The sequence below is a fragment of the Microcaecilia unicolor genome, chromosome 1 (assembly GCF_901765095.1).
Source record: "Microcaecilia unicolor chromosome 1, aMicUni1.1, whole genome shotgun sequence".
NCBI lineage: Eukaryota > Metazoa > Chordata > Amphibia > Gymnophiona > Siphonopidae > Microcaecilia > Microcaecilia unicolor.
In genome coordinates this window covers 681,884,735-681,908,158 of record NC_044031.1, presented here as the reverse complement: position 1 = coordinate 681,908,158, position 23,424 = coordinate 681,884,735, and the positions used below count along the sequence as shown (strand labels likewise).

The window sequence follows — 23,424 nt, the reverse complement described above, 5'->3', positions numbered from 1 at the left end:
CGATCTCACCATTTGTGTCGTCTATCTCTAGAGTCGACACAAATGATGGGATTTCAGCGGGCCGAACCGTATAATTGAAACCGAAGATGGACGACCATCTCGTTTCGATTTTACGGTTCGCTCCACCTCTTCGCGGAGCCGTCTCCGGATATGGACGTTTTTACACATGGGCGTTCGCGTTCGATTATGCCCCTCCAAGCCACCCATAAGAACATAAGAATAGCCATACTGGGTCAGACCAATGGTCCATCTAGCCCAGTATTCTGCTTCCCAGTACCTGACAAAATCCCAGATAATAGCAAGATTCATGCTACTGATACCAGTGACAAGCCCATGTTTATCTCAATTGCTGTCACGGACTGTCACGGAATCTGGAGTAGTGAGCCCTTGGGCCACTACCAGTGACCGGCAGCAGCAGGTGAGCTGAACACAGACAGGCTGGTACAAGCAGGACCGGAACTAGCAGGATGAGAACTGAAGCTGTAGATGAGCAAGGCTGGAATAAGCAAGACTGGAACAACTGTATTCTGGAACGGGCTTGGCTGGAACCGGATTCTGAAACGGGCTTGGCTTGACTGGAACCGGATGCTGGAACGGGCTTGGCTTGGCTGGAATGGAAGCTGAAAGCAGATAGGCTTGGAACAAACAGTGGAGAAACTGAAACTGAAGACAAACAGGGCAGACACAAGCAGGATCAGAACTGAAGCTGAAGGCTTGCAGGGCTGGAACAAGCAGGGTTGGAGTAGAAGTTGAAGATTGGCAAGACAACTAGCAGGGCTGGAACTGCAACAAACACACACAGATGAAAACTCATCTGAAGACCTCTGTTGCAAAGGCAAGCTTGCAAGTTCCCAGGTGCTTAATAAAAGCAATTATAGATGAGGTCATATTTACCACCACAAGTGTAACAGGTGGGGGGTGGGCCTGGGTCCACCTGCCTGAAGTGCACTGCACTCACTAAAACTGCTCCAGCGACCTGCATACTGCTGCGATGGACGTGAGTATGACATTTGAGGCTGGCACAAAAGATTTTTAAACTATTTTTTTGAGGGTGGGAGGGGGTTAGAGACCACTGGGGGAGTAAGGGGAGGTGATCCCCGATTCCCTCCAGTGGTCATCTGGTCAGTTCAGACACCTTTTCGTTGCTTGGTCGTAACAAAAAAAGGACCAAGTAAAGTCATCCAAGTGCTCGTCAGGGACACCCTTTTTTTTCGATTATGGGTCAAGGACACCCATGTGTTAGGCACACCCAAGTTCCGCCTTCGCTACACCTCCGACACGCCCCTGGAAACATTGGTCGTCCCCGCGACGGAAAGCAGTTTGGGCCGCCCAAAATTGGCTTTCGATTATGCCGATTTGGGCTACCCTGGGAGAAGGATGCCCAACTTCCGATTTGTGTCGAAAGATGGATGTCCTTCTCTTTCAAAAATAAGCCTGTAAGTCTCATTAAACTATGTTTGTCTGTGTGTTCAGTGTTTTGACATTAGGCTTACCGTTCTGTAATTTCCTGGATCTCCCCTGGATCCCTTTTCAAAAATAGGTATACATTGGCCACCCTCCAACCTTCAGGTAGTATGGACAGTTTTAACGACAGGTTACAGATCACTAATAGCACATAAGAATATAAGCATTGCCAAACTGGGACAGACCGAAGGTCCATCAAGCCCAGCATTCTTTTTCCAACAGTGGCCAATCCAGGTTACATGTACCTGGCAAGATCCCAAACAGTGCAAAACAATACAATACTATACTATTAATTTAAACAATGGTTCAATAACCAAATATGGTCCTAAGAAACAAGATGGCAAGCGATCCGCAAAATCCAACGTGGAGACAAACAAAGCAGATCAATCAGTGATATGGTTCAAAACTTTATTTTCAGAGATTCGCCCGACACAGACTGTGTTTCGCCCACAAGGGCTGCGTCAGGGGCTCTACAAAAGCAAATAAAATCAAATACAATTAAAAACATATATATTTGTATAATACTATATCATAAAGCGTTAATAATGAAAAAGAAACCATATCAGATATATAAAATCAAACAAACACTTGGAAGGAGAAATCAAATATCGTCGAGGAAATAAACATAAATACTTGCATAAACCTATGTTTACAAACATACAAATTTAAATAACACAAATAAGACATAACCATAAATTCTCTGTTATGCATATGATAATATTCTGAAATAGAGATAACTGATTTAGATAGCATAAAAACAATAGTCCAAACAATAATTAGCATAATGAAATATTATTTATACTTACATATATAAAGAATCAGACTCACAACAATTATAACAAAATACCTCATACAATTTTATCACTCAATAAAACTCACAAAAAAAAAAAATATATATATATGGCGATATATATTTATAATACATTTAAAATGTCAATTATAATTATATATATACAAAAAAGGTAAAATAAAATATTAAAAGGACCAAAATAAATGTCATTTGTTATCAGTTATCTCTTTCTGAAAGAGACATTTTAAATAAGTATTGCCATAGAATCTTTTCTGTGTGGCCGTTGTCTTGTTGAATCATATGATTTATTTTGGTCCTTTTAATATTTTATTTTACCTTTTTTGTATATATATAATTATAATTGACATTTTAAATGTATTATAAATATATATCGCCATATATATATATTTTTTTTTTTTGTGAGTTTTATTGAGTGATAAAATTGTATGAGGTATTTTGTTATAATTGTTGTGAGTCTGATTCTTTATATATGTAAGTATAAATAATATTTCATTATGCTAATTATTGTTTGGACTATTGTTTTTATGCTATCTAAATCAGTTATCTCTATTTCAGAATATTATCATATGCATAACAGAGAATTTATGGTTATGTCTTATTTGTGTTATTTAAATTTGTATGTTTGTAAACATAGGTTTATGCAAGTATTTATGTTTATTTCCTCGACGATATTTGATTTCTCCTTCCAAGTGTTTGTTTGATTTTATATATCTGATATGGTTTCTTTTTCATTATTAACGCTTTATGATATAGTATTATACAAATATATATGTTTTTAATTGTATTTGATTTTATTTGCTTTTGTAGAGCCCCTGACGCAGCCCTTGTGGGCGAAACACAGTCTGTGTCGGGCGAATCTCTGAAAATAAAGTTTTGAACCATATCACTGATTGATCTGCTTTGTTTGTCTCAATAACCAAATATGCAATATAAATGACTATCTGATTAAAGCTGCATAAGACTCCGCATTGACATATGAAATGCTGAAAATATAACTTGACTCTGCACAGCTCCAAAGTGCATATTTGGTTATTGAAGGATTGTTCATATTATCAATTTTTACCAGCAGTATGTGTTGTCAGACCCTTGATGCAGGCAATTGTTTTGCCGAAACACGGCCATGTCGGGTCCATAACTTGCTGGAATAAAAGACTGTTGGTTTCATAAAGTGTTTCCATCTCCTTACTGTGCTTGTTTACAGGTAGATCTCTTACATCTTCTTCAGTAAAGACTGAGGCAAAAATTCATTCAGCCTGTCTGCTATGGCCCTGCCTCCTCGAGTGCCCTCCCATGGCCACGGCCCCTATAAATTTTCATTGATGCCAACTAGCACCAATAATTTATTATTAGTGACCAATTATTGGTGCTAATTGGATTGTTATTGAATTAAATTGTGTGTAAAAGTTGGGCACATGCCCAAATTTCCACACGCAATTTTGAGCACCATATATAGAATTATACTGTTTATATGTATGTATGTTTTTTATTCTGACATACTCTTGAAATTGAAAGAACATACATAGTTGAGGCTTATGCAGGCAGTTATTAACTGACCTTGTAAATGTATTTAACCTGTTTAAAGTCATTACTAGAACTATAGAAATTAGATGTATATAACACTTACATGTAACTACTAGTAATTAAGAATGAAATTCCCTATACTTTTTCTGCACTGATTGGTTTTTAATTTATTCCTGTAGAATATTATATTGTATGAGTGGCTGCCTGGATTGCTTAATAAAACAGTGCCAGAATATACAGGTAAGTTAGGAATTGAGTAGGCATTGGAAGTGTCCTTGGGTTTGGGGATCTGTAGATGGAATTAAAGATGTCTTTGAATTTTCAGGATATCAGCAACATGTGGATCCCTGCCTTTCCCATGAATTCCAGGCTGCTGTCCACTTTAGTGCCACCATGATGCCTCCAGGAGTCTACATAAGGTAATAAGAAAATATTTACCAGGTTAAGGGGGTTATTTTAAAAGTCCTCAAGGCTGCGTGAGAGGTTGTGGCAGCCAATTTGGAAAGGCTGCTGCTAGGAACAGGAGTGAGTGGGCTGTGCTCCTGCTTCCACCACCCCTGTTGGAGCACTAGGAATTGCAGGTAGGTCCAGGGGGGCCTATCCTACAGATTGGAGGAGTGGGATAGGTGGGGGGTGGGGTTTTGTGGTCAGTGGGAGGGGGATTTGGATGTGCTTCCGGGGAGGGAGAGGGGGATTGGACCTAGAGGGAGGGATCAGGATCGGAGGGGAGGGAAGATTAACAGGTCTCTGTACAATTATTTTTTAGTTATGCATGTCCCAGCTGATATTCAGTCATGGCTCACATAATACGCAGATGAATTTAGGACAGCTTTTGAGCTGTCCTAAATTCATCCATTTAGCTTTGCAGGTGCTGGTACTAAATATTGCTGACACCCACATAACTGCCGGCTCCTACCAACTGCCACCCCCTATATTGCCCCTGACCTGCCTATTTTTATTTATGTCTGGTCAGAGCCAATATTCAGTAGCTCTGCGTTGGAATAACCTTTTCTAAAGAGCCCTAGTCGCTTCAACCTTTCCTCATAGGGAAGTTGTCCCATCCCCTTTATCATTTTCATTGCCCTTCTCTGTACCTTTTCTAATTCCATTATATCTTTTTTCACCATATATTTATTTATTTATTGGGATTTATTAACCACCTTTATGAAGAGATTCACCCAAGGCGGTGTACAGCATGTATCATATGTCTCCAGATTCTTTCTTAGATACTAGCAGAACTTCAGACATCCCAACTTGGACATCTAAATTCCAATTTGATCGTCCTTCCTAAAATGCCACTCCATGTTTCCTCTATAAAATAGGTCCTGTTTTTGAACATTTTTGACTCCCTCTTATGAGATTATACCCATGTGGCTTTAAAATGCACTAAAACAATGTCATCTGCTCTAAAATGGAAATTTTGATTTGCCTTTTTTTTCCCATTTTGAAAATGACATGATGTGAAAGAAGACATGAAAGTACATCCTAATTTAATTTACTGTGGGATATGGTGCTTCATTGGCCTTACTCCTGTCCACACCTGAAAACTGCCTCCACAACAGGTAGCTAAATCGTGGTAGACTGTACCACAGCCTCAGGGCTCAGAACAAAGAGCTGATTTGGTGCTGAAACAAAACATTCAAAGAGAACAGATGAGTCCTGAGATTATCTAAGGGCCCTGTTTACTAAGCTGCGCTGTAGGCACACTACGTGGCCCTTTTACTAAGGCATGTAGGTGCCTATGCATGTAAACGCATGTCAAATTAGAACTACCGCCCGGCTACCGCACGCCCTGGGCGGTAATTCTAATTTTGATGCGTGTCCAGTCCAAAATGTGCAGCAGAAAATAATTTCTATTTTCTACCGCGTGGCGCTAACCTGGCGGTAGACAACTACTGCTCCGTTAAAGTGTGAGACTTACCGCTAAGTCAGTGGGTGGTGGTAAAGTCTCAGGCCTAAAATGAGCGCATGCTGATTTTTATTTTGCCGCACATCCATTTTCAGCCAAAAAGAAGGTCTTTTTTGTAGGCACGCTGAAAAACGGACCTGTGTACGTCCAATACACGCACCTATACCAGCGCAGGCCATTTTTCAGCCTGCCTTAGTAAAAGGGCCCCTAACTTTTTAGCGTGTGCTAAAAATTAGCGCGCACTAATGATAGCGCACGCTAAAATGTTTACGTTGCCTACAGCAAGGCCCTAAGCTATGTTTCTTGTATAGAGCATAGTTATTAGAATTTGCTTTCTGTTCTGCTGTTTGGATCATCGCTCTTTAACTAACCATTTGACTGACTGCTTCTTTTGCTTTAAGATTTTAATCAGCACATTTGATTTTTATTGATGCCTGATTCCTCTCCTTGGTTTTATGTATCTCAGAGATAAGAAATGCAATTTTCGGGACGTGATTAACAATGACGAAAGCCTCTCGCCTGCACTGCGTGTCTGTAACAGCTACTGGAGCCGTGAGGTACTATAACACTCCATGGTCCGCTATGCCTTTATTCTTCCAGTTCTGTACAAAGAAGAGATGTGGAAAGCTCTGTCACAATGTGCCACAACCCTCCATTGTGCCAGTTATCTTAGATGTTGTTATTTTTCACCATCCTTACTACTGTCTGTCTTGCCAGCACCTCCATAATCTAATGGCATTGCAGTATATATTAGGTGGCATGTGTGCTTTGGAACTATGGATTCCAGAATTAACCCTATTGAAGCCAAATTGCAAGTTACAACATCATCCCAATGTTTCCAGTAGCCAAAGCAATAGGCAATAATTGGATTATCATTTAGATTTAACTTCACATTCAGCTGATTTTCCAAAGGATGAAGCAAGAAAGTGTGTGAAGTAATTGTATTCTGTTGTTGTGTATTTTTATATACTTCTATGGAAGTGCATGATAGTAACTTCTTTAAGGGGCTCTTTTACTAAGCCGCGGAAGGGCTACCGCAAGGGTAGCGTGCGCCAAATCAACCCTACCGCCGAGGTAGTGCAGGCATCTGGCAGTAGTTCCAAAGTTGGCATGTGCAGTTTCCCGAAGTAAAAAATAAGTTTCTATTTTCTACTGCTGGGAGCATTCCCGGCATTAATCGGCAGCAAGGCCACATTGCCGCACGCTGCCTGGTTACTACACGAGTAGTGTGTGAGCCCTTACCACCTTCTAAATAGGTGGCAGTAAGGGCTTGGGCAGTAAATAGCCATGTGCTAATTTGAATATTAGTACACGGCCATTTTACTGCCCCATTTTTAAAAAGGCCTTTTTCCTACTGCTGTAAAAAATGGCCCAGCGCATTCCAATTTCATGCACCAAAACTAGCGCAGGCCACTTTTTACCACAACTTAGTAAAAGAGCCCCTAAGTGGCTAAGGGTTAGATATTCAGCTGTTGGCAATGAGCATTTTGTTTAGCTGCCGCCAGCATTATTTCCAGATATTCAACGCCAGGCCATGTCCAGGCACTGGCACTGAATATCCAGGTTTATGTGTCTGGCTGTCTCTTTATGTTAAGTGTGATATTCAGCACTTAACTGCATAAGTGACACTGCATAAAGATAGGGATGACTTTTATGCAGTCTGATTTGACCACTAAACTTGGTGGTTTAGAGGCTCATTTTCAAAGCACATAGGCTTACAGAGAAGTGTATTTTCAATGTGATGTCTGTCCAAGTTTGAATGTTTTTAATTTGAAAACGGCTATTAGCTAGGTGTTTTTGTGCTCTGTGCGTTTATCTTTTTGGTCCATTGTCAAAACAAAATGTGCAAATGAAAAATGCGCAAAATGAAGCCATTGAGATATAGGAGGAGCCAGCATTCTTAGTAGACTGGCCACACAGACATCCCAGGAGAGCAATGGACCACCCTAGGGAGCACTGCAATGGACTTCAAATAAATGCTCCCAGATACAAATCTCACCGTTGCTCCCTTTTCTTGTCTGCTGAACCCCCTAAAACCAACAACCCCTAACTACACCACTACAATAGCCCTTATGGATGAAGGGGGCACCTCTATGTGGGTATAGTGGGTTTCTGGTGAGTTTTGGAGGGCTCACAGTTTCCACCACAAGTGTAACAGGTAGAGGGAGGTATGGGCCTGGATTCACCTGTCTGCAGTGCACTGCACCCGCCCACCACTAGACTACTACTACTACTTGACATTTCTAAAGCGCTACTAGGGTTACGCAGCGCTGTACAATTTAACATAGAAGGACAGTCCCTGCTCAAAGGAGCTTACAATCTAAAGGACAAATGTACAGTCAGTCAAATAGGGGCAGTCTAGATTTCCTGAAAGGTATAAAGGTTAGACTACTCCAGGGACCTGCATGCTGCTCTAATGGACCTGAATATAACATCTGAGACTGGCATAGAGGCTGATAAGTAATGTTTTTAATCACATTTTTGGGGAGTGTGAGGGGGGTCAGTGATCAGTCGGGAAGTAAGGGGAGGTCATCCCTGATTCCCCCCCCCAGGGGTCATCTGGTCATTTAGGGTACCTTTTTGTGCCTTATTCATTATAATAACAGGTCTAGCTCAAAACATTTTAGTTTTAGTCCTGAACGATTTTATTTTGTTCTATTATGGCAGAAAAACCTCCAAGTGTTAGGAATGCCCAGATCCTGCCCTTAACACGCCCCTGACACATCCCCTTGTGATTTGAACGCATTTCTGATGGACTTCATAGAGAAACATCTAAAAACTGGTTTCAAAAATACCAATTTGGACGTTTTTGTGAGAAAAACATCCAAATGCAGATGTATGCCACTTTTTGGACGCTTTTCTCTTTTGAAAATGAGCCCCATAATAACCATGGAACTATGTAAGTTTATGTTCTTTGAAAATGAGCACCTTAGTGGTCAAATTGGACAGTATAATGTAATTAAACTCTGGAAATTGTTGCCAGAGAATGTGGTATTTCGCTGGGTTTACTTGGTCCTTTTATTTTCACGACCAAGCCTCAAAAAGGTGCCCCAACTGACCAGATGACCACTGGAGGGAATGGGGGGTGACCTCCCCGTAGTCCCCCAGTGGTCACCAACCCCCTCCCACACTAAAAAAATACAGATAAAAAACTTTTTTGCCAGCCTGTATGCCAGCCTCAAATATCATACCCAGTTCCCTGACAGCAATATGTAAGTCCCTAGAGCAGTTTTTAATGGGTGCAGTGCACTTCAGGCAGGCAGACTCAGGCCCATCCCCCCCTACCCGTTATACTTATGGTGGTAAATGTGAGCCCTTCAAAACTCACCATAAACCCACTGTACCCACATGTAGGTGCCCCCTTTCACCCATAAGGGCTATGGTAATGGTGTAGAGTTGGGGGGGGGATTGGGGGGGCTCAGCACCCAGGGGAAGGGAGCTATGCACCTTGGAGCTATTTGTGTATTTTGTAAACATTTTTAGAAGTGCCCCCTAGGGTGCCCGGTTGGTGTCCTGGCATGTGAGGGGGACCAGTGCACTACAAATGCTGGCTCCTCCCACGACCAAATGCCTTGGATTTCGCCAGGTTTGAGATGGCTGGCATTTGTTTTCCATTATCGCTGAAAAACAAAACCGGCGAACTCTGGCATTTGGCCGGCCTAAACCGTATCATCGAAAGAAAAGATGCCCTGCCATCTTTTTCGATAATACAGTTCCGGCCAGCTGTAGCGCTGCCGCCACAATAGATCTCCGGCGAACTATTTGGCCAGCGACGTTTGATTATGCCCCTCTACGTGTCTTAGTAAAAGGGTCCCTTAGTTTCCTATATATAAATAATCATTTTAATACCGACTCAGTTTTCTTTATAATAAAATAATATAATTACCTCTCCGCTCTTATCTCTCCCTACATTCCTCCCCGTGAACTCCGCTCGCTTGACAAATCTCTCTTGTCGTCCTCCTTCTCCTCCACTGCTAACTCCAGGCTTCGCTCCTTTTCTCTCGCGGCACCTTATGCCTGGAATAGACTTCCTGGACCTATACGTCTAGCTCCATCTCTACCTGTTTTCAAATCTATGCTGAAAACCCACCTTTTCACTGCTGCTTTTAGATCCTAGCCACAATTGCCCTCCCCTTGTCCCTTCCTCCCTTCTCACCCATTACTTCCCTCACCTGTAACTGTCTTCTTTGTCTGTATTACTTAGATTGTAAGCTCTTTTGAGCAGGGACTGTCTCTTTATATCAGGTGTTCAGCGCTGCGTGCGTCTGGTAGCACTATACAAATGTTAATAATAATAATAATTTATAATAAAATGTAAAATAAAAAAATAGATTTGATATTCATCAACAATAACCAAATAATGCCATGGACATCACTGCCTAGACCCAGTAAGCACTAGTAATCCGGGTGGCAGATATAACTAGCTTTAAAAATTGATACCTCTTTTTCTTGTCTCTAGAAAGGTTTGAAAAGTTCTTGCAGAAGTTTATACAAATTTTTTAAATTGCTAATATCATAAGCATTTTGGCAATGAATTTCTTCCTGTTCCAGTTCCTTATAAAAAAAAGAAATGCTAATTATTAGAATGAACCTACAAATCTCTGCATAGTTTTGCAAGAGTTGGAGAACTGGGTCTTCCTATTAGGTATGATAACCTTGCATCCACTGGGTAACATACCCTCAAGCTACTTCAGGGCTGGGAAAAGTGACTGTGTCAAGTTGGATTACTGTATGTTTTGTTGTTGCTGGGTGTGTAGAGGAGGAGGAACTGGAGAGTTGACAGAAGAATTCAGTCATTCAGATTGCAGTCTAGGGATAAACAATTAGCTAAAGGAAAACAGAGACTAGCACACTCTTGACTCATCAGTTGCTCTCTCAACCTCATGTTCTTGCCATATCACTCTCATACCAATGCCAACAATTCAGCCCAAGAGGCTTAGACGTAGAGGGGCATAATCGAATGGGGTGCCCAAGTTTTCCTGAGGATGTCCTCGCAGCACGTCCCGGCGAAGGAGTGGGGAAACCTGTCTGTATTAGCGAAACAAGATGGGCAGCCATCTTTAGTTTTGATAGTACAGTCGGGGATGCCCAAATCTCCACATTTAGGTTGGCCTTAGAGATGGTCGTCCTTAGAGATTGTCATCCCCGGTTTTTGGCGATAATGGAAACTGAGGACGCCCATCTCAGAAATGAGCAAATCCAAGCCCTTTGGTCGTGGGAGGAGCCAGCATTCGTAGTGCACTGGTCCCCCTCACATGCCAGGACACCAACCGGGCACCCTAGGGGGCACTGCAGTGGACTTCAGAAATTGTTCCCAGGTGCATAGCTCCCTTACCTTGAGTGCTGAACTCCCCCCAAACCCCCCAAAACCCACTACCTACAACTGTACACCACTACCATAGCCCTAAGGGGTGAAGGGGGACACCTACATTTGGGTACAGTGGGTTTGTGGTGGGTTTTGAAGGGCTCACATTTACCACCACAAGTGTAACAGGTAGGGGGGGATGGGCCTGGGTCCGCCTGCCTGAAGTGCACTGCACCCACTAAAACTGCTCCAGGGACCTGCATACTGCTGTCAGGGAGCTAGGTATGTCATTTGAGACTGGCAAAAATATTTTAAAGGGTTTTTTTTAGGGTGGGAGGGGGTTAGTGACCACTGGGGGAGTAAGGGGAGGTCATCCCCGATTCCCTCCGGTGGTCATCTGGTCAGTTCGGGCACCTTTTGAGGCTTGGTCGCAAGAAAAAAATGGACCAAGTAAAGTCGGCCAAGTGCTCTTCAGGGACGTCCTTCTTTTTTCCATTATCGGCCGAGGATGCCCATATGTTAAGCACGCCCCAGTCCCGCCTTCACTATGCTTCCGACACGGCCCCGTGAACTTTGGTCGTCCCCGCGATGGAAAGCAGTTGAGGGCGCCCAAAATCAGCTTTCGATTATGCCAATTTGGGCGACCCTGGGAGAAGGACGCCCATCTCCCGATTTGTGTCGAAAGATGGATGCCCTTCTCTTTCGAAAATGAGCCCATAAGTGGGATACAGAACTCATGCTCATGTATGCAGTATTGTTCATTATGCACATCAACAGAAGAAAGAAGAAACACATTCCCCAGATTACCAAGAAACACAACTGGCGTGGAGACAGCCAAAAGAGACTAAGATGCTACAGGAAAAGCACAATTTTGTGTTTTGTTTGGCAGTAACAGAGTTTTTCATGATTCCGAGTGGCAATATTATTGATAGCAGCTAGAGCGTATGAGTAGTCCCAGTAGCAGTGGCAGCGCAACTAATCATTCATGGAATGATATTGACACTAATAAGGCTACACTACATAATGTTTTATATCTAAGCCTTCCTTCCTTATTGAATCATTTTACATGCAAGGACCTCTGATGCAGGCACATCCTGAAACACAGCTGTCTTAGGTCTGTGAGTGTATAGTGAAACAGCTAGCCATCTGTGCCCCAGCTGTTTCACTATGCACGTCTCCAATACCCTGTAATCAATGAGTCATTTCTAGGTTTGTTTTTTAAATTATTTTATTTTAAGTCATTTACAATTTTATTCAAGTACATTTCTTGAAAACAGAAAAGATGACACTTATCATGATAAATTCTAAATCATATAGTCAATTCTATGAAACTTATTCAAATATCACATGATCCTTTACTCATCTATAGTCCACAAATATGGAGGCAATTCACAATTTTAAGGAAATTATAGAGAAAAACTCTACCAATAAGGATTAGAAGGCTTGAATAAGAGATTCCAGGATTATGACTACTAATTTCGAAGTACAAGTAATTTTCTTTGAGTTACCCTAGAAAAGTCTGGGAACATTCTGACCTTGCAATTCAAGAAAAGTTGTTCTCTATGAAGGAAAAATTGTTTAAGCATCCAGTCTCTACTGGGCTGTAATATGAAAGTCACTATCAATGTTGATGTTGTCAAACCCACTCCATCATCTTCTAATATTTGAGTAAAATTCAAGTCCAAAGTCTCTAATGGTCCTTCCATTCTTACTTCTTGCTCTAATCCCTTTTTTACAAAAGGTAACAAGTAGTAGATTTTTGAGATAGGAGGATATGCCTGCTCTAGGATCTTCAAAATTTCAGTTAAATATTTTTTGAAAGTTATTAAAGGAGCGATTGAAACCTGTTTAGGAAAATTGATTAATCTCAATGTATTTGAGCGTTGTTGGTTCTCCAGGATTTCAATCTTATTCTGCAAGTACATGGTCTCTTTTATCAGATTTACTTGGATTTGTTGGCAATTGTGTATACTTTTGGAGTTATTTCCAATCTCTTTATCCAGTGTAGCAATCTTTTCTTCTATTACAGGTATTTGTCCCGATAGAGTTTGAGATTATTGACTTAATGAGATAAACTTTTGAGAGAAAGAGGCTTCTAGGCCCACTAACGCCTCCCAGATAGCATCTAACGTAATTGTGTCAGGTTTTTTAGGCAAAAAGGACTTACTTAATAAGCCAAGCTCAGATGAACGATCCTTTGGCGGCTGGGTCTCCCTTGTCACATTGTTCCCAGCAAGAACGCTCTCTCCACCTTCACACATTGTTGCCAGTGTGGAAACATCCGGCGCTACAAGTTGGCGCCAGGAAGCCCCATCGCTACTTGGAGACTAAGGGTTTCCTGGTCCCTTCTCGGTGTATCCGCTGGCATAGGGGGAGGATTCCGTACTTTGGGACTAAATGATATTTCTTCTTCTGGTTGGGAGCGTAGCATACCTCTCCCTATGCTCTCCAGCTGCGAAGACAGTCCCGAAGCTATTCCTGGACCAAAGAAGCGGTCCAACGCCCCCCACCATGGGCGAGACAGGCGCCGCGGTTCTAGCTCATTGTCTGCCCCTCCTCTTAGGCATAAGGGGAAAGAAAAGAAAAGCTTTAATCCTCAAAGTGGCAGAGGTAAGTTTGGAGTGTCTTCTCTCTGCTCCCTTCAGGCCGCCATCTTGCCTCCCCATTTCTAGGTTTCTTTACAGAAATAAAGTATTTGTTTTTGTTAAAGGTCTTTGCCTTATTATATAACAGAGAATCTTTATTTCATTCTCTGTAGCTTCTGAAAGAAAGGAGATATAAAGTTTGAGTCTGTGCTAGGTATTTTTTTCATTGTACTTTCATAAGAACATAAGAATATCCATAGTGGGTCAGACCAATGGTCCATCTATCCCACTATCCTGCTTCCAACAGTAGCTAATCCAGGTCACAAATAGTAGCAACATTCCATGCTACCAATCGTGGGGCAAGCAGTGGCTTCCCCCATGCCCATCTCAATAATAGGCTATGGACGTTTCCTCCAGGAACTTGTCCAAACCTTTATAAAACCAATATTCCAACAGATGTTACCACCTCCTCCAGCAATGAGTTCCAGAGCTTAACTGTTCTTTGAGTGAAAAAAATATTTTCTCCTGTTTGTTTTAAAAGTATTTCTATATAATTTCATTGAGTGTCTCCTGATCTTTGTACATTTTGAAAGAGTGAAAAATCGATTCTACACCACTCAGGATTTTATACACCTCAATCATATCCTCCCTCAGCCATCTCTTTTTCAAGCTGATGAGCCCTAACCTCTTTAGCCTTTCCTCATATGAGAGGAGTTCCATCCCCTTTTTATTATTATTTGTTACATTTGTATCCCACATTTTCCCACCTTTTGCAGGCTCAATGTGGCTTACATATAACCGTTAACGGCATTAGCCGATTACAGTCTGAACAAATACATGGTAAGAATGAATACAAAGTGATATTGTGGTAGAATGAGGTACATGTATGGTAGGTACACTTGGGGGAAACTTAGAGAGGAAAAGGGGGAAGAAGAGTCAGGTAATGTTCGTTATGGTCTTTGGTTCCATTGTGTCGCAAGTGAACAGGTATTTTTATGTTGGGTCGGTGGGGTATGCTCTTCTGAACAGGTCTGTCTTTAGTGCTTTCCGAAAATTTAGGTGCTCGAGCGTAGTTTTTACTGCTTTTGGCAATGCGTTCCATAGTTGTGCACTTAGGTATTTAGGTGCGCTTAGGTATTTCACATAAGGAATTTCCACATCACTTATCACTTTTATCTGTTCATCTACTGTGTACCCATCGCAGTTACTGTATAACTGCTGTAACCTGACACCTACCTTTATCATTCTGGTCACTCTTCTGTGAACCTTTCTAATTCCAGTATATCTTTTTTAAGATATGGCGACCAGAATTGAACACAGTACGCAAGGGTGAGGTTGCACCATAGAGCGATACAGAGACATTGCTAAGACAGCAGAAATGCTATGTTGCCTATCAGCCTTTTACATAAACGACAATTCAATCCTTTGGTAATCGTGTCTTTTTCGAGATTGTGATTGCCCCTTGGCTCATATACACAGGGCCGGTCTTAGCAAGTGCTGGGCCCTGTTCAGACCAATTTGATGGGGCCCCATCCTAGCCCTGCCCACCCTAGCTCCACCCCTCCGAGCTCCAGGGCCCCTCCCTCTGAGCTCCAGGGATGGCCACCCCTCCCTCTGAACTCCAGGACCATCCCCCTCTCCCTCTGAGCTCCCTCTGAGCTCCAGGACCATCCGCCCTCCCTCCCTCTGAGCTCCAGGCCCCCTCCTCCCTCCCAGCTCCAAGGGCCCCCTCCCTCCCAGCTCCAAGGCCCCCTTCCCTCCCAGCACCAAGGCTCCCCTCCCTCCGAGGCCTCCCTCCGAATTTTAAAAATCATCTTACCTCGTTGGCTCATCGGGTTACAGCGGCAGGCAGCAGCAATGAAAAGTGTGTGAGCTCAGTGCTTCAGGAGCCTTCCTTTCTCTCTCTCAGCTCTGGTCCCAACTTCCGCCCTCATCTCCTGTTTCTGCAAGGGCAGGAGGGCGGAACCAGAGCTGAGAGAAGGAAGGGAAGGCTCCTGAAGCACCGAGCAGCTCGCACGCTTTTCACTGCTGCTGCCTGCTGTCGTAACCCCGACGAGGTAACTTAGATGACTTTTAAAATTCAGAGGGAGCAGGAGGGGAACTGGAACTTGGGTGGTTGGGGCGGAGTTCAGGCGCCCCGCGCAGGGCCCCCTTGAGCGCAAGGCCCTATGCGGTCGTCTCGCCCTAAGACCGGCCCTGCATATACAATTTCATTGTATGCTAACAGTGCAATCATTCTCAGAGACTCCTGAGGCAGGCACTATTACCAAAACACTGTGCCATGTCGGGTCTCTTACAGAATAAAGATTTCCTTTTAATCTACGTCAGTCTCCTGGTTCCTTTGGAAGTGTTGAGTTGGCTACACTACTCCGTCTATTGACAAGAATTGAACGCAATACTCAAGGTGAGGTTGCACCACAGAGTGATAAAGAGGCATTATAATATTCTTCATCTTATTTTGCATCCCTTTCCTAATAATTCCTAGCATACAGTACTTGCTCACCTGTAGAATTTTAGGGCAGTATGGAAGAGATTCGTTACTTGAGTGCATTCTGTTTTCTCTGCTTTGCTTTCCAAGGCATCCTTTTACTAAGGTGTGCTGAAAATGGCTTGCAGTAGTGGAGGCGCAGGTTTTGGGCGTACGCCAATCCATTTTTTAGCGCGCCTGTGAAAAAGGCACTTTTTTGCTGAAAATGCATGTGAGGCAAAATCAAAATTACTGCGCATCTATTTTGGGTCTGAGACCTTACCGCCAGCCATTGACCTAGCGGTAAAGAATCCAAGTGGTAATGGCCTACGTGCTTCAAAGACCACTTGGCGTGCACCCATTATGCATGCCCAAAAGTAAAAAATATTTTTCAGACGTGCATATCGGATGCGCGCCAAAAATGAAATTACCACAAGAGCCATGCGGTAGTCGGGCGGTAACTCTATTTTAGCATGCGTTGCGCACACGTAGACACGCGGCTTAGTAAAAGGGCCCCCAAATGTCTTCATACTTGAAACTTACCTCGTTAGTTTTGCTTTCTCTAGCTTCCCTCTTCCCAGACTACTTTGTTTATATATGTTTTACATAATTTTATGTAGTTGCTCCACATCTAAAATATTGATCATTTCTGTTACAAGAATTATACTTTTGTTATCTCAATGAAAGAAGTTCATTGAAGGAGGTTTATTAAATATTGCCTGTCTGAATTTCAGTAAGGCTTTTGACCCTGTTCCAGAAGGAAGTCTGGTAAACAAACTGGATGATATGGGAGTGGCACAGACGGCTGCAAACTTGTTGAGTGACAACACAATTTAGTCTCTTGTGAAGGTGGGGTACCCAAGGTTCAGATCTAGGCCTGAATTCCTTCCAGTATTTTTTAATAGTGACATTGCAGAGGGATATGAGAGAAAAGTAGGCTTGTTCTTTGATGATAGTGAAGTCTTTTAACAAAGCAGGTTTGACGGATAAGGTGAAGCAACGAAAGGGGACTTGAAAAACTAGAAGAAAGAGCAAGAATTTGAAAAATGAGTTTCACTGCTAAAGAAATAAATAAATAAAATCATAAATTTGAGGTGGAAAAATGTACCAGCTATATTTGGAGGGACAAGCATGAGAAATGGTAAACTAGATCTAGAAATAGTGAACTTGGCTTCCCTGTTGTTCAGCTACCTTTAGATCATCTAATGCTATGTTAAATGGCCTAATTACAACAGGAGATAAAACCCTTATATGGTATGACTCACTACTGAGATGCTACTTGGGGTACTGTGTTCAGTTTAGGAGGAAGGCGACCACAAAAGTGGAGGAACACCAGTCTCTACGAATGTAGCAGGAACAGTCTGAAGGAGTAGGGTAAAAGAATGGCACTTCTAAATACATGAAGGAGTCAAACCTTTTTCACACGCAGTGTTTATTCTAATGAATACACCTTGAAGAGTTTACATGGAACTTTTTTTTGGTGCCTAAAGCTTGCCTCAGGAGTCTGTGCTGTGATGTATAGTATATTGAAACGCTGTGGGTTGAACAACCTTCAATAACACAATCGAGATCGCAGTCAGACAACAAATAAGCTTGATGTAACAGAAAAGTTATAGCTGCGATCTCGATTGTGTTATAACATTTCTATATACTATACATCACAGCACAGACTCCTGAGACAGGTGTTTAGCACAGAAATATGGTTCCATGTCATGTCTTCAAGGTGTATTGATTAGAATAAACACTGTGTGTGAAGAACTTTTGACTCCCTCATGTGTTTGGAAGCACCAATCTTTTACCTTACTCCTTCAGACTGTTCCAGTTTTGGAGGGAGACCACATCTTGAAAAGGACATTAGCTGAGGAAATGGCTACTTACACAACAGAGGATCTACAACCCACCCCTACTCCAAAAGATTTAACCCTTCCAAAATATATATGATAGTAAAAAGGAAGTTAGGGATATTTTTATTTTATTTATTTATTTGTTACATTTGTATCCCACATTTTCCCATCTATTTGCAGGCTCAATGTTGTATAAATATACAAAACCAACCATATAGAGGAAAAGTAACATCGTTTTCAATGACGCATTGAATTCAAACATGCTGCCACACCACCCAGACCCAGCCTCGATGATGTTTAACACTATGGACCAGATTCAGAATATAGCACTGAAAATTAGGTGCTGGGAAAAATCTAAGCTCAGCAATATTCTATAAATAGCTCTGAGCATGGATTCCCGTGGGGACGAGGAGTTACACCAACTGAAACCTGGTATAAATCATGACACGCAAGTTAGGCCTGCATCTTCCAAATTCAGTAACACTGTGTGTGACTTTTTGGAATGCCCCAACCAGCCCATTCCCCTCCCTTGGCCATGCCCTCTTTTAGGTTGCATACAATAAGATTTAGGTGCGGTTCTTTATTGAATCATGCATATGCACTTGTGCTTGTAACTCCAAATTAGAGCCAATTAACTCCAATAATTAATTCTTAGTAGCCAATTATTAATTGTTAATTGCTTATTAACTAATTTAGTTATGTGTGTAACTCAGGATCAAGCCCAAATTTGGGCAACCTTTATAGTATCCAGGGTTCCAGGGATGTAGACAGTTCTCTGATTTTGGAGGGCCCAGGGGTGGACTGGGGGGGCAACACATTCCCTCTCCCCCTTCCCTGGTGCATGAAAAATACCTTTGCCTGGGGAGATGCTGCAGCCCTGTCAATTAAAGAAATTCGCTGCTGAGCCGCTTCCCTCCTTCTCTTTCTGCTGCAGGAAACAGGAAGTTGGTAGAGTGCCTCCAATTACTGACTCCAGGACTCTCCAAGCATGCTCAGTTCTTATGTCAATTGAATATGCGTGAGGAGTCCTGGCGTCGGTGGTTGGGACAGGGGTGTAGCCAGACCTCGAGGTGGGAGGGGGCCAGAGCCCAAAGTGAGGAGGCACATTTTGGTCTACCTCCCCACCATCGCCCCCACCCACCCACCACTGCTGTTGCTGCTGCTGCTGCTGCATATACCTTGGCTGGCAGGGGTCCACAACCCCTGCCAGCTGAAGCACGTTTTCCAGCGCTGGTCTCTGGTGCCACCGCATTTTCTGCCCCGCTCTCTCTTCCCCTCATGTCATGTCTGGCATTCTTGTTTTAATGAAATTGAGCACTTTCGAATGCTCAGTTTCACTAAAACGAGCTTGCCGGATGTGAGGGGAAGAAAGGGCAGGAAATGTGGCGGCGCCAGAGACCAGCACTGGAAAATATGCTTCAGCTGTTGGGGGTTGTGGACCCCGCCAGGCAAACCAGGGGCACAGATCCAGTTTGGGGAGGCCCAGGCCCCCGTAGCTACACCACTGGTTGGAGGCACACCGCTGACTTCCAGTTTCCTGTAGCAGCAAACGGAGGAAGGGAGTGGCTCAGCAGCAAATTTATTTGGCTGGTGGGGCTTTGGCAACCCCACCAGTCATTTAATGGGTATTGCAGATTTGAAGGAGGCCTGAGCCCAAAGTGGAAGGCCCAGGCCTCCAAGGCCCCCTGTGGCTACACCACAGGCGTGTACCTGTTTCAGGTTTCCTCTTATGCTGAAAAAAAGAGGGATATATTCAGAGTCACACTTCTAATGTGACACTTTTATAACCCTCCCACATGGTCACATTCTCCATTCAAAAAACAGAGAGAGACATAACATTAAATCCATGAAAATCAGCCTTTTTTTTTTTCTTTTTTCTTTTTTTAAACTCTGGCTGTCACTGTTGTTTTTTTTTATACCTGGATATTCAATGCCAAACCATACCCAGATACTGTTGCTCCTAGGAGCCAACTTTTCAAAATGATTAGAGGTGTTAAATCCAGGAGAAATTATCCCTCCCTGACAAATTCAAGGAGTTTGGTCCCACAGAACTGGCTCCTATGCTGCTCTTGAATATCCTGGTAATATGCAACCAGCAACTCACTTAGGGCCCTGATTACTAGGATGCGCTAGTGTACACTAAGTTTTAGCGTGCACTAACACTAGAGACACACAAAGGAATATATGGGTGTCTCTAGCATTAGCGCGCATTAATTTTTAGCTTGTTCTAAAAACGTTAGAGTAAACAGGGCCTTTATTTAGGAAGGCTGAAGCAGAGGGGTGGGGGGGGGGGAGGGGAAAAGATAGTTCCTTCCAATGAGGGTGGACAATTTTAAAAGGGACAAAACCTTGCACATGTTCTTATTGGAGTACCATCTAAGCATTTGTAACTGCTGAAATATACAATTGTACCTTCATAGGTGAAGTACAATGTACATAATATACAAACTTTGGAGTCACCTCGATAACAGCAACTTAAACTCTCCACTAGCAAATATTTTGGAAGTAATACAAAATTCTAACCCCCCTTCCTCCCCCACAGCCCACACACTCATTGAGGAAGAAACCCTGAAGTTGGTCATACATTTGGAACAGAAAAGCTCTCTCACTAAATGCAGAATAAAATAGAAAATATGCAGATGAAATCTGAACTGGAAACCCCAAGAAGCCAGACAGAAACAGAAACACATTTCCACTTGTATTCTGCAAAATGCAAACTAATAAGATACACATTTCAAATTTGACATATTCCAATCATTCAACTCGGTCAGGGCGGGAAACCTGAACAACAGGTCTGGAGAACAAGTCAGGAACCTCAAAACTGTGGCTCTCATCCTTGTCCATGCAGTAAGGAGTCAGCACCACTGACAGAGCAGGGAAGCAGGAAGGAGGATTCCCAGCAGCAGCTACAGTGTAACTGAAACATCAGTTTTACTGAACAACTTTGGAGCAAACTGAATGTAGTACAAAATTTACAATTCCTTGAAGGGTAGTTTAACAAAATAGTTTCACCTTCTGTTCTCCTAACACATTTTCCACTCACTTCCAGCACAGTTGCTCTGCCTCTTTTTGAATTTGCAGCGCCTCTTCAGCTTTTGGAGGGCTCCTCTCTTCCCTACTCACAGCTGTGTTCACTCCATATGGGTTTCATTTTCCAGCTTGGCTCCAACGCTATATCACTGGACTCTTCCATATACCTGGCAGCAGGTATAGATCCTAAGGAAAAGCCTCCAGTTCCACACTATCTTGGTTGTCCTAGATCCCCTGTTCAGATTTACACCCTGTTAGGGAAGCTGACCCCTGTGGCCCACTGCTCAGGGTGTTCCTGGTCCATTCTTTTGGCCCGCTACCTGGAGAGTACTGCAGATCTCTATCAACAGGATAGACATCTGCAGTTGGCTGGCAGGAAAAGAGAGCAACAGACAAAAGACGCTTCCTCCAAAACTGAGGCCTTAAATGAAAACTATGGACAATCTAACCAGCTTTCGCAAAGCTTTGAAGACACATCTCTTCAACAAAGCCTACTAAATACATCCTAATAAACCATTCTCAAATTACTCAGGTGCATCAAAACACCTTTCACAATACCTTACCTAGCACCTTACACCTAAACCATACACCTTCAACCGATTATTGAATGTATTTAAGATAATGTAATGACTGTATCATAACAACACTCTGTAAGCCACATTGAGCCTGCAAAAAGGTGGGATAATGTGGGATACAAATGCAATAATAATAATAATATAACCCTCCCCTGGGTACATGCAGGGCCAGCATTAGGAGTAGGCAAACAGGGCAATTGCCCTTTACCCCCATGTCATTGGGGGCCCCCCAAACCTGCCTAAAGTTGGCTGCGCTGCTGATTACCACTGGGAACGCTCCCACGGTAGAAAATAGAAAAATATTTTCTACCACGGGAAACAGCACTCGCCAACTTCGAAACTACCACAGGGCGCCCACGCTACCCCTGCGGTAGTGCCGATTTGGCACATGCTACCCACGCGTTAGCCCTTCCGCCTCTTAGTAAAAGGGCCTCTTAGTCCTCTCCTACCCCTTCCCTGGCTCGTCTTGCACCCTCTGCTCAGTTTCTGTGCTCGACATCTCTTCAGCAACACACATGTACATATTTGATTCCACTCCAGCAATAGTATCTGTGGCTCAAAAACACCAATAAACACGGGGGGTTTACTCTCAAAGAACCCCACATTAACTGGAAAATAAACATCTACATTTACAATTCATAGATATCTGTGACTAAAAGTCCTGATTATAATCTGTACCACTGGCTGCATGGTTAATTCACTGTACTGTTCACCTATATAAACTGTTACAGGCGACAGTGAGAAAACACAGTGAAAATGTACTTTTGGTTTTATTAAATTTCCTACTTAATCAAGTAATTTTACATGACACAAAATATAGTATCGCAATTATAGAAAAAGGTCCCAGTAAAAAAAAGCTTTTAACTATTTTTGTACTATCGGAATGTGAATGATTCCAGTTTCTCCTATGTATGTAATTGCAAACATACATAGACTATCACACCATTTGTCCTCATTGGTTCGTACTTTTAATGTTTTTTTAAAAAATTTCTTTACTAATACTTCTTGATATCAGAATTCATAATATTCATAAACTTGAAAGTAGCAATGGGCAGCAGCAGTAACGTACAGGCTCAGCTCTTCTCTCTCTCTCAGCTGTGGTCCCGCCCTCATTTCCTGTTTCCGCAAGGGTGGGACCACAGCTGAGAAAGAGAGAGAAGGGCCGAGCCTTCACGCGTTTTACCGCTGCTGCCCGCCGCCGTAACCCTGACTTGGTAAGTGAAGATGACTTTTAAAAATCGGAGGGAGGGGGCCTGGAACTGGAAGGGAGGGAGGAAGGGAGGGACGATGACCCTGTAACTGGGAGGGAAGGACCCTGGAACTGGGAGGGGGGAACCTGAAACTCGGAGGGAGGGAGGGAGGGGACAACCCTGAAACTTGGAGGGAGGGAGGGGGAGGCGACCATGGAACTTGGAGGGAGGGAGGGAGGGAGGGGGGCTGCGACCCTGGAACTTGGAGGGAGGCGGGCAACCTTGGAACTTGGAGTGAGGGAGGGAGCGACGACCCTGGAACTTGGAGAGAGGGCAGGGACGATCCTGGAACTCAGAGGGAGGGAGGGAGGGGGGATGACCCTGGAACTCGGAGGGAGGGAGGACGATCCTGGAACTCAGAGGGAGGGAGGGAGGGAGGGGGGATGACCCTGGAACTGGAGGGAGGGAGGGACGGGGACGACCGTGGAACTCGGAGGGAGGGAGGGGGACAACCCTGGAACTGGGAGGGAGGGGGCGCCCCTGGCACACACTCTATCTCACACACACACTCTCTCTTTCACAGACACACTCGCACCCAGTCTCGCTCTCTGTCACACACACACACACTCGCACATTCACTCTCTCTCTCTCACACAGTCACTCTCACACACACTCTCTCAAACATACACACTCCGAGGAACACCTTGCTAGCACCCGTTTCAT

At 43.3% G+C, this 23,424-nt stretch overlaps 1 protein-coding gene across 1 annotated transcript in view; it reads left to right on the top strand.

Annotated features, from left to right (window-relative positions):
• Window positions 1-23,424, top strand: part of LOC115458066 (dual oxidase 1-like) — a 287,347-nt gene that overhangs the window by 77,154 nt on the left and 186,769 nt on the right. The window contains exons 8-10 of the mRNA XM_030187873.1: window positions 3,976-4,036; window positions 4,122-4,215; window positions 6,172-6,262. Of these exons, the coding sequence (XP_030043733.1) occupies window positions 3,976-4,036; window positions 4,122-4,215; window positions 6,172-6,262 (246 nt within the window). The remainder of the gene's footprint in view (window positions 1-3,975; window positions 4,037-4,121; window positions 4,216-6,171; window positions 6,263-23,424) is intronic.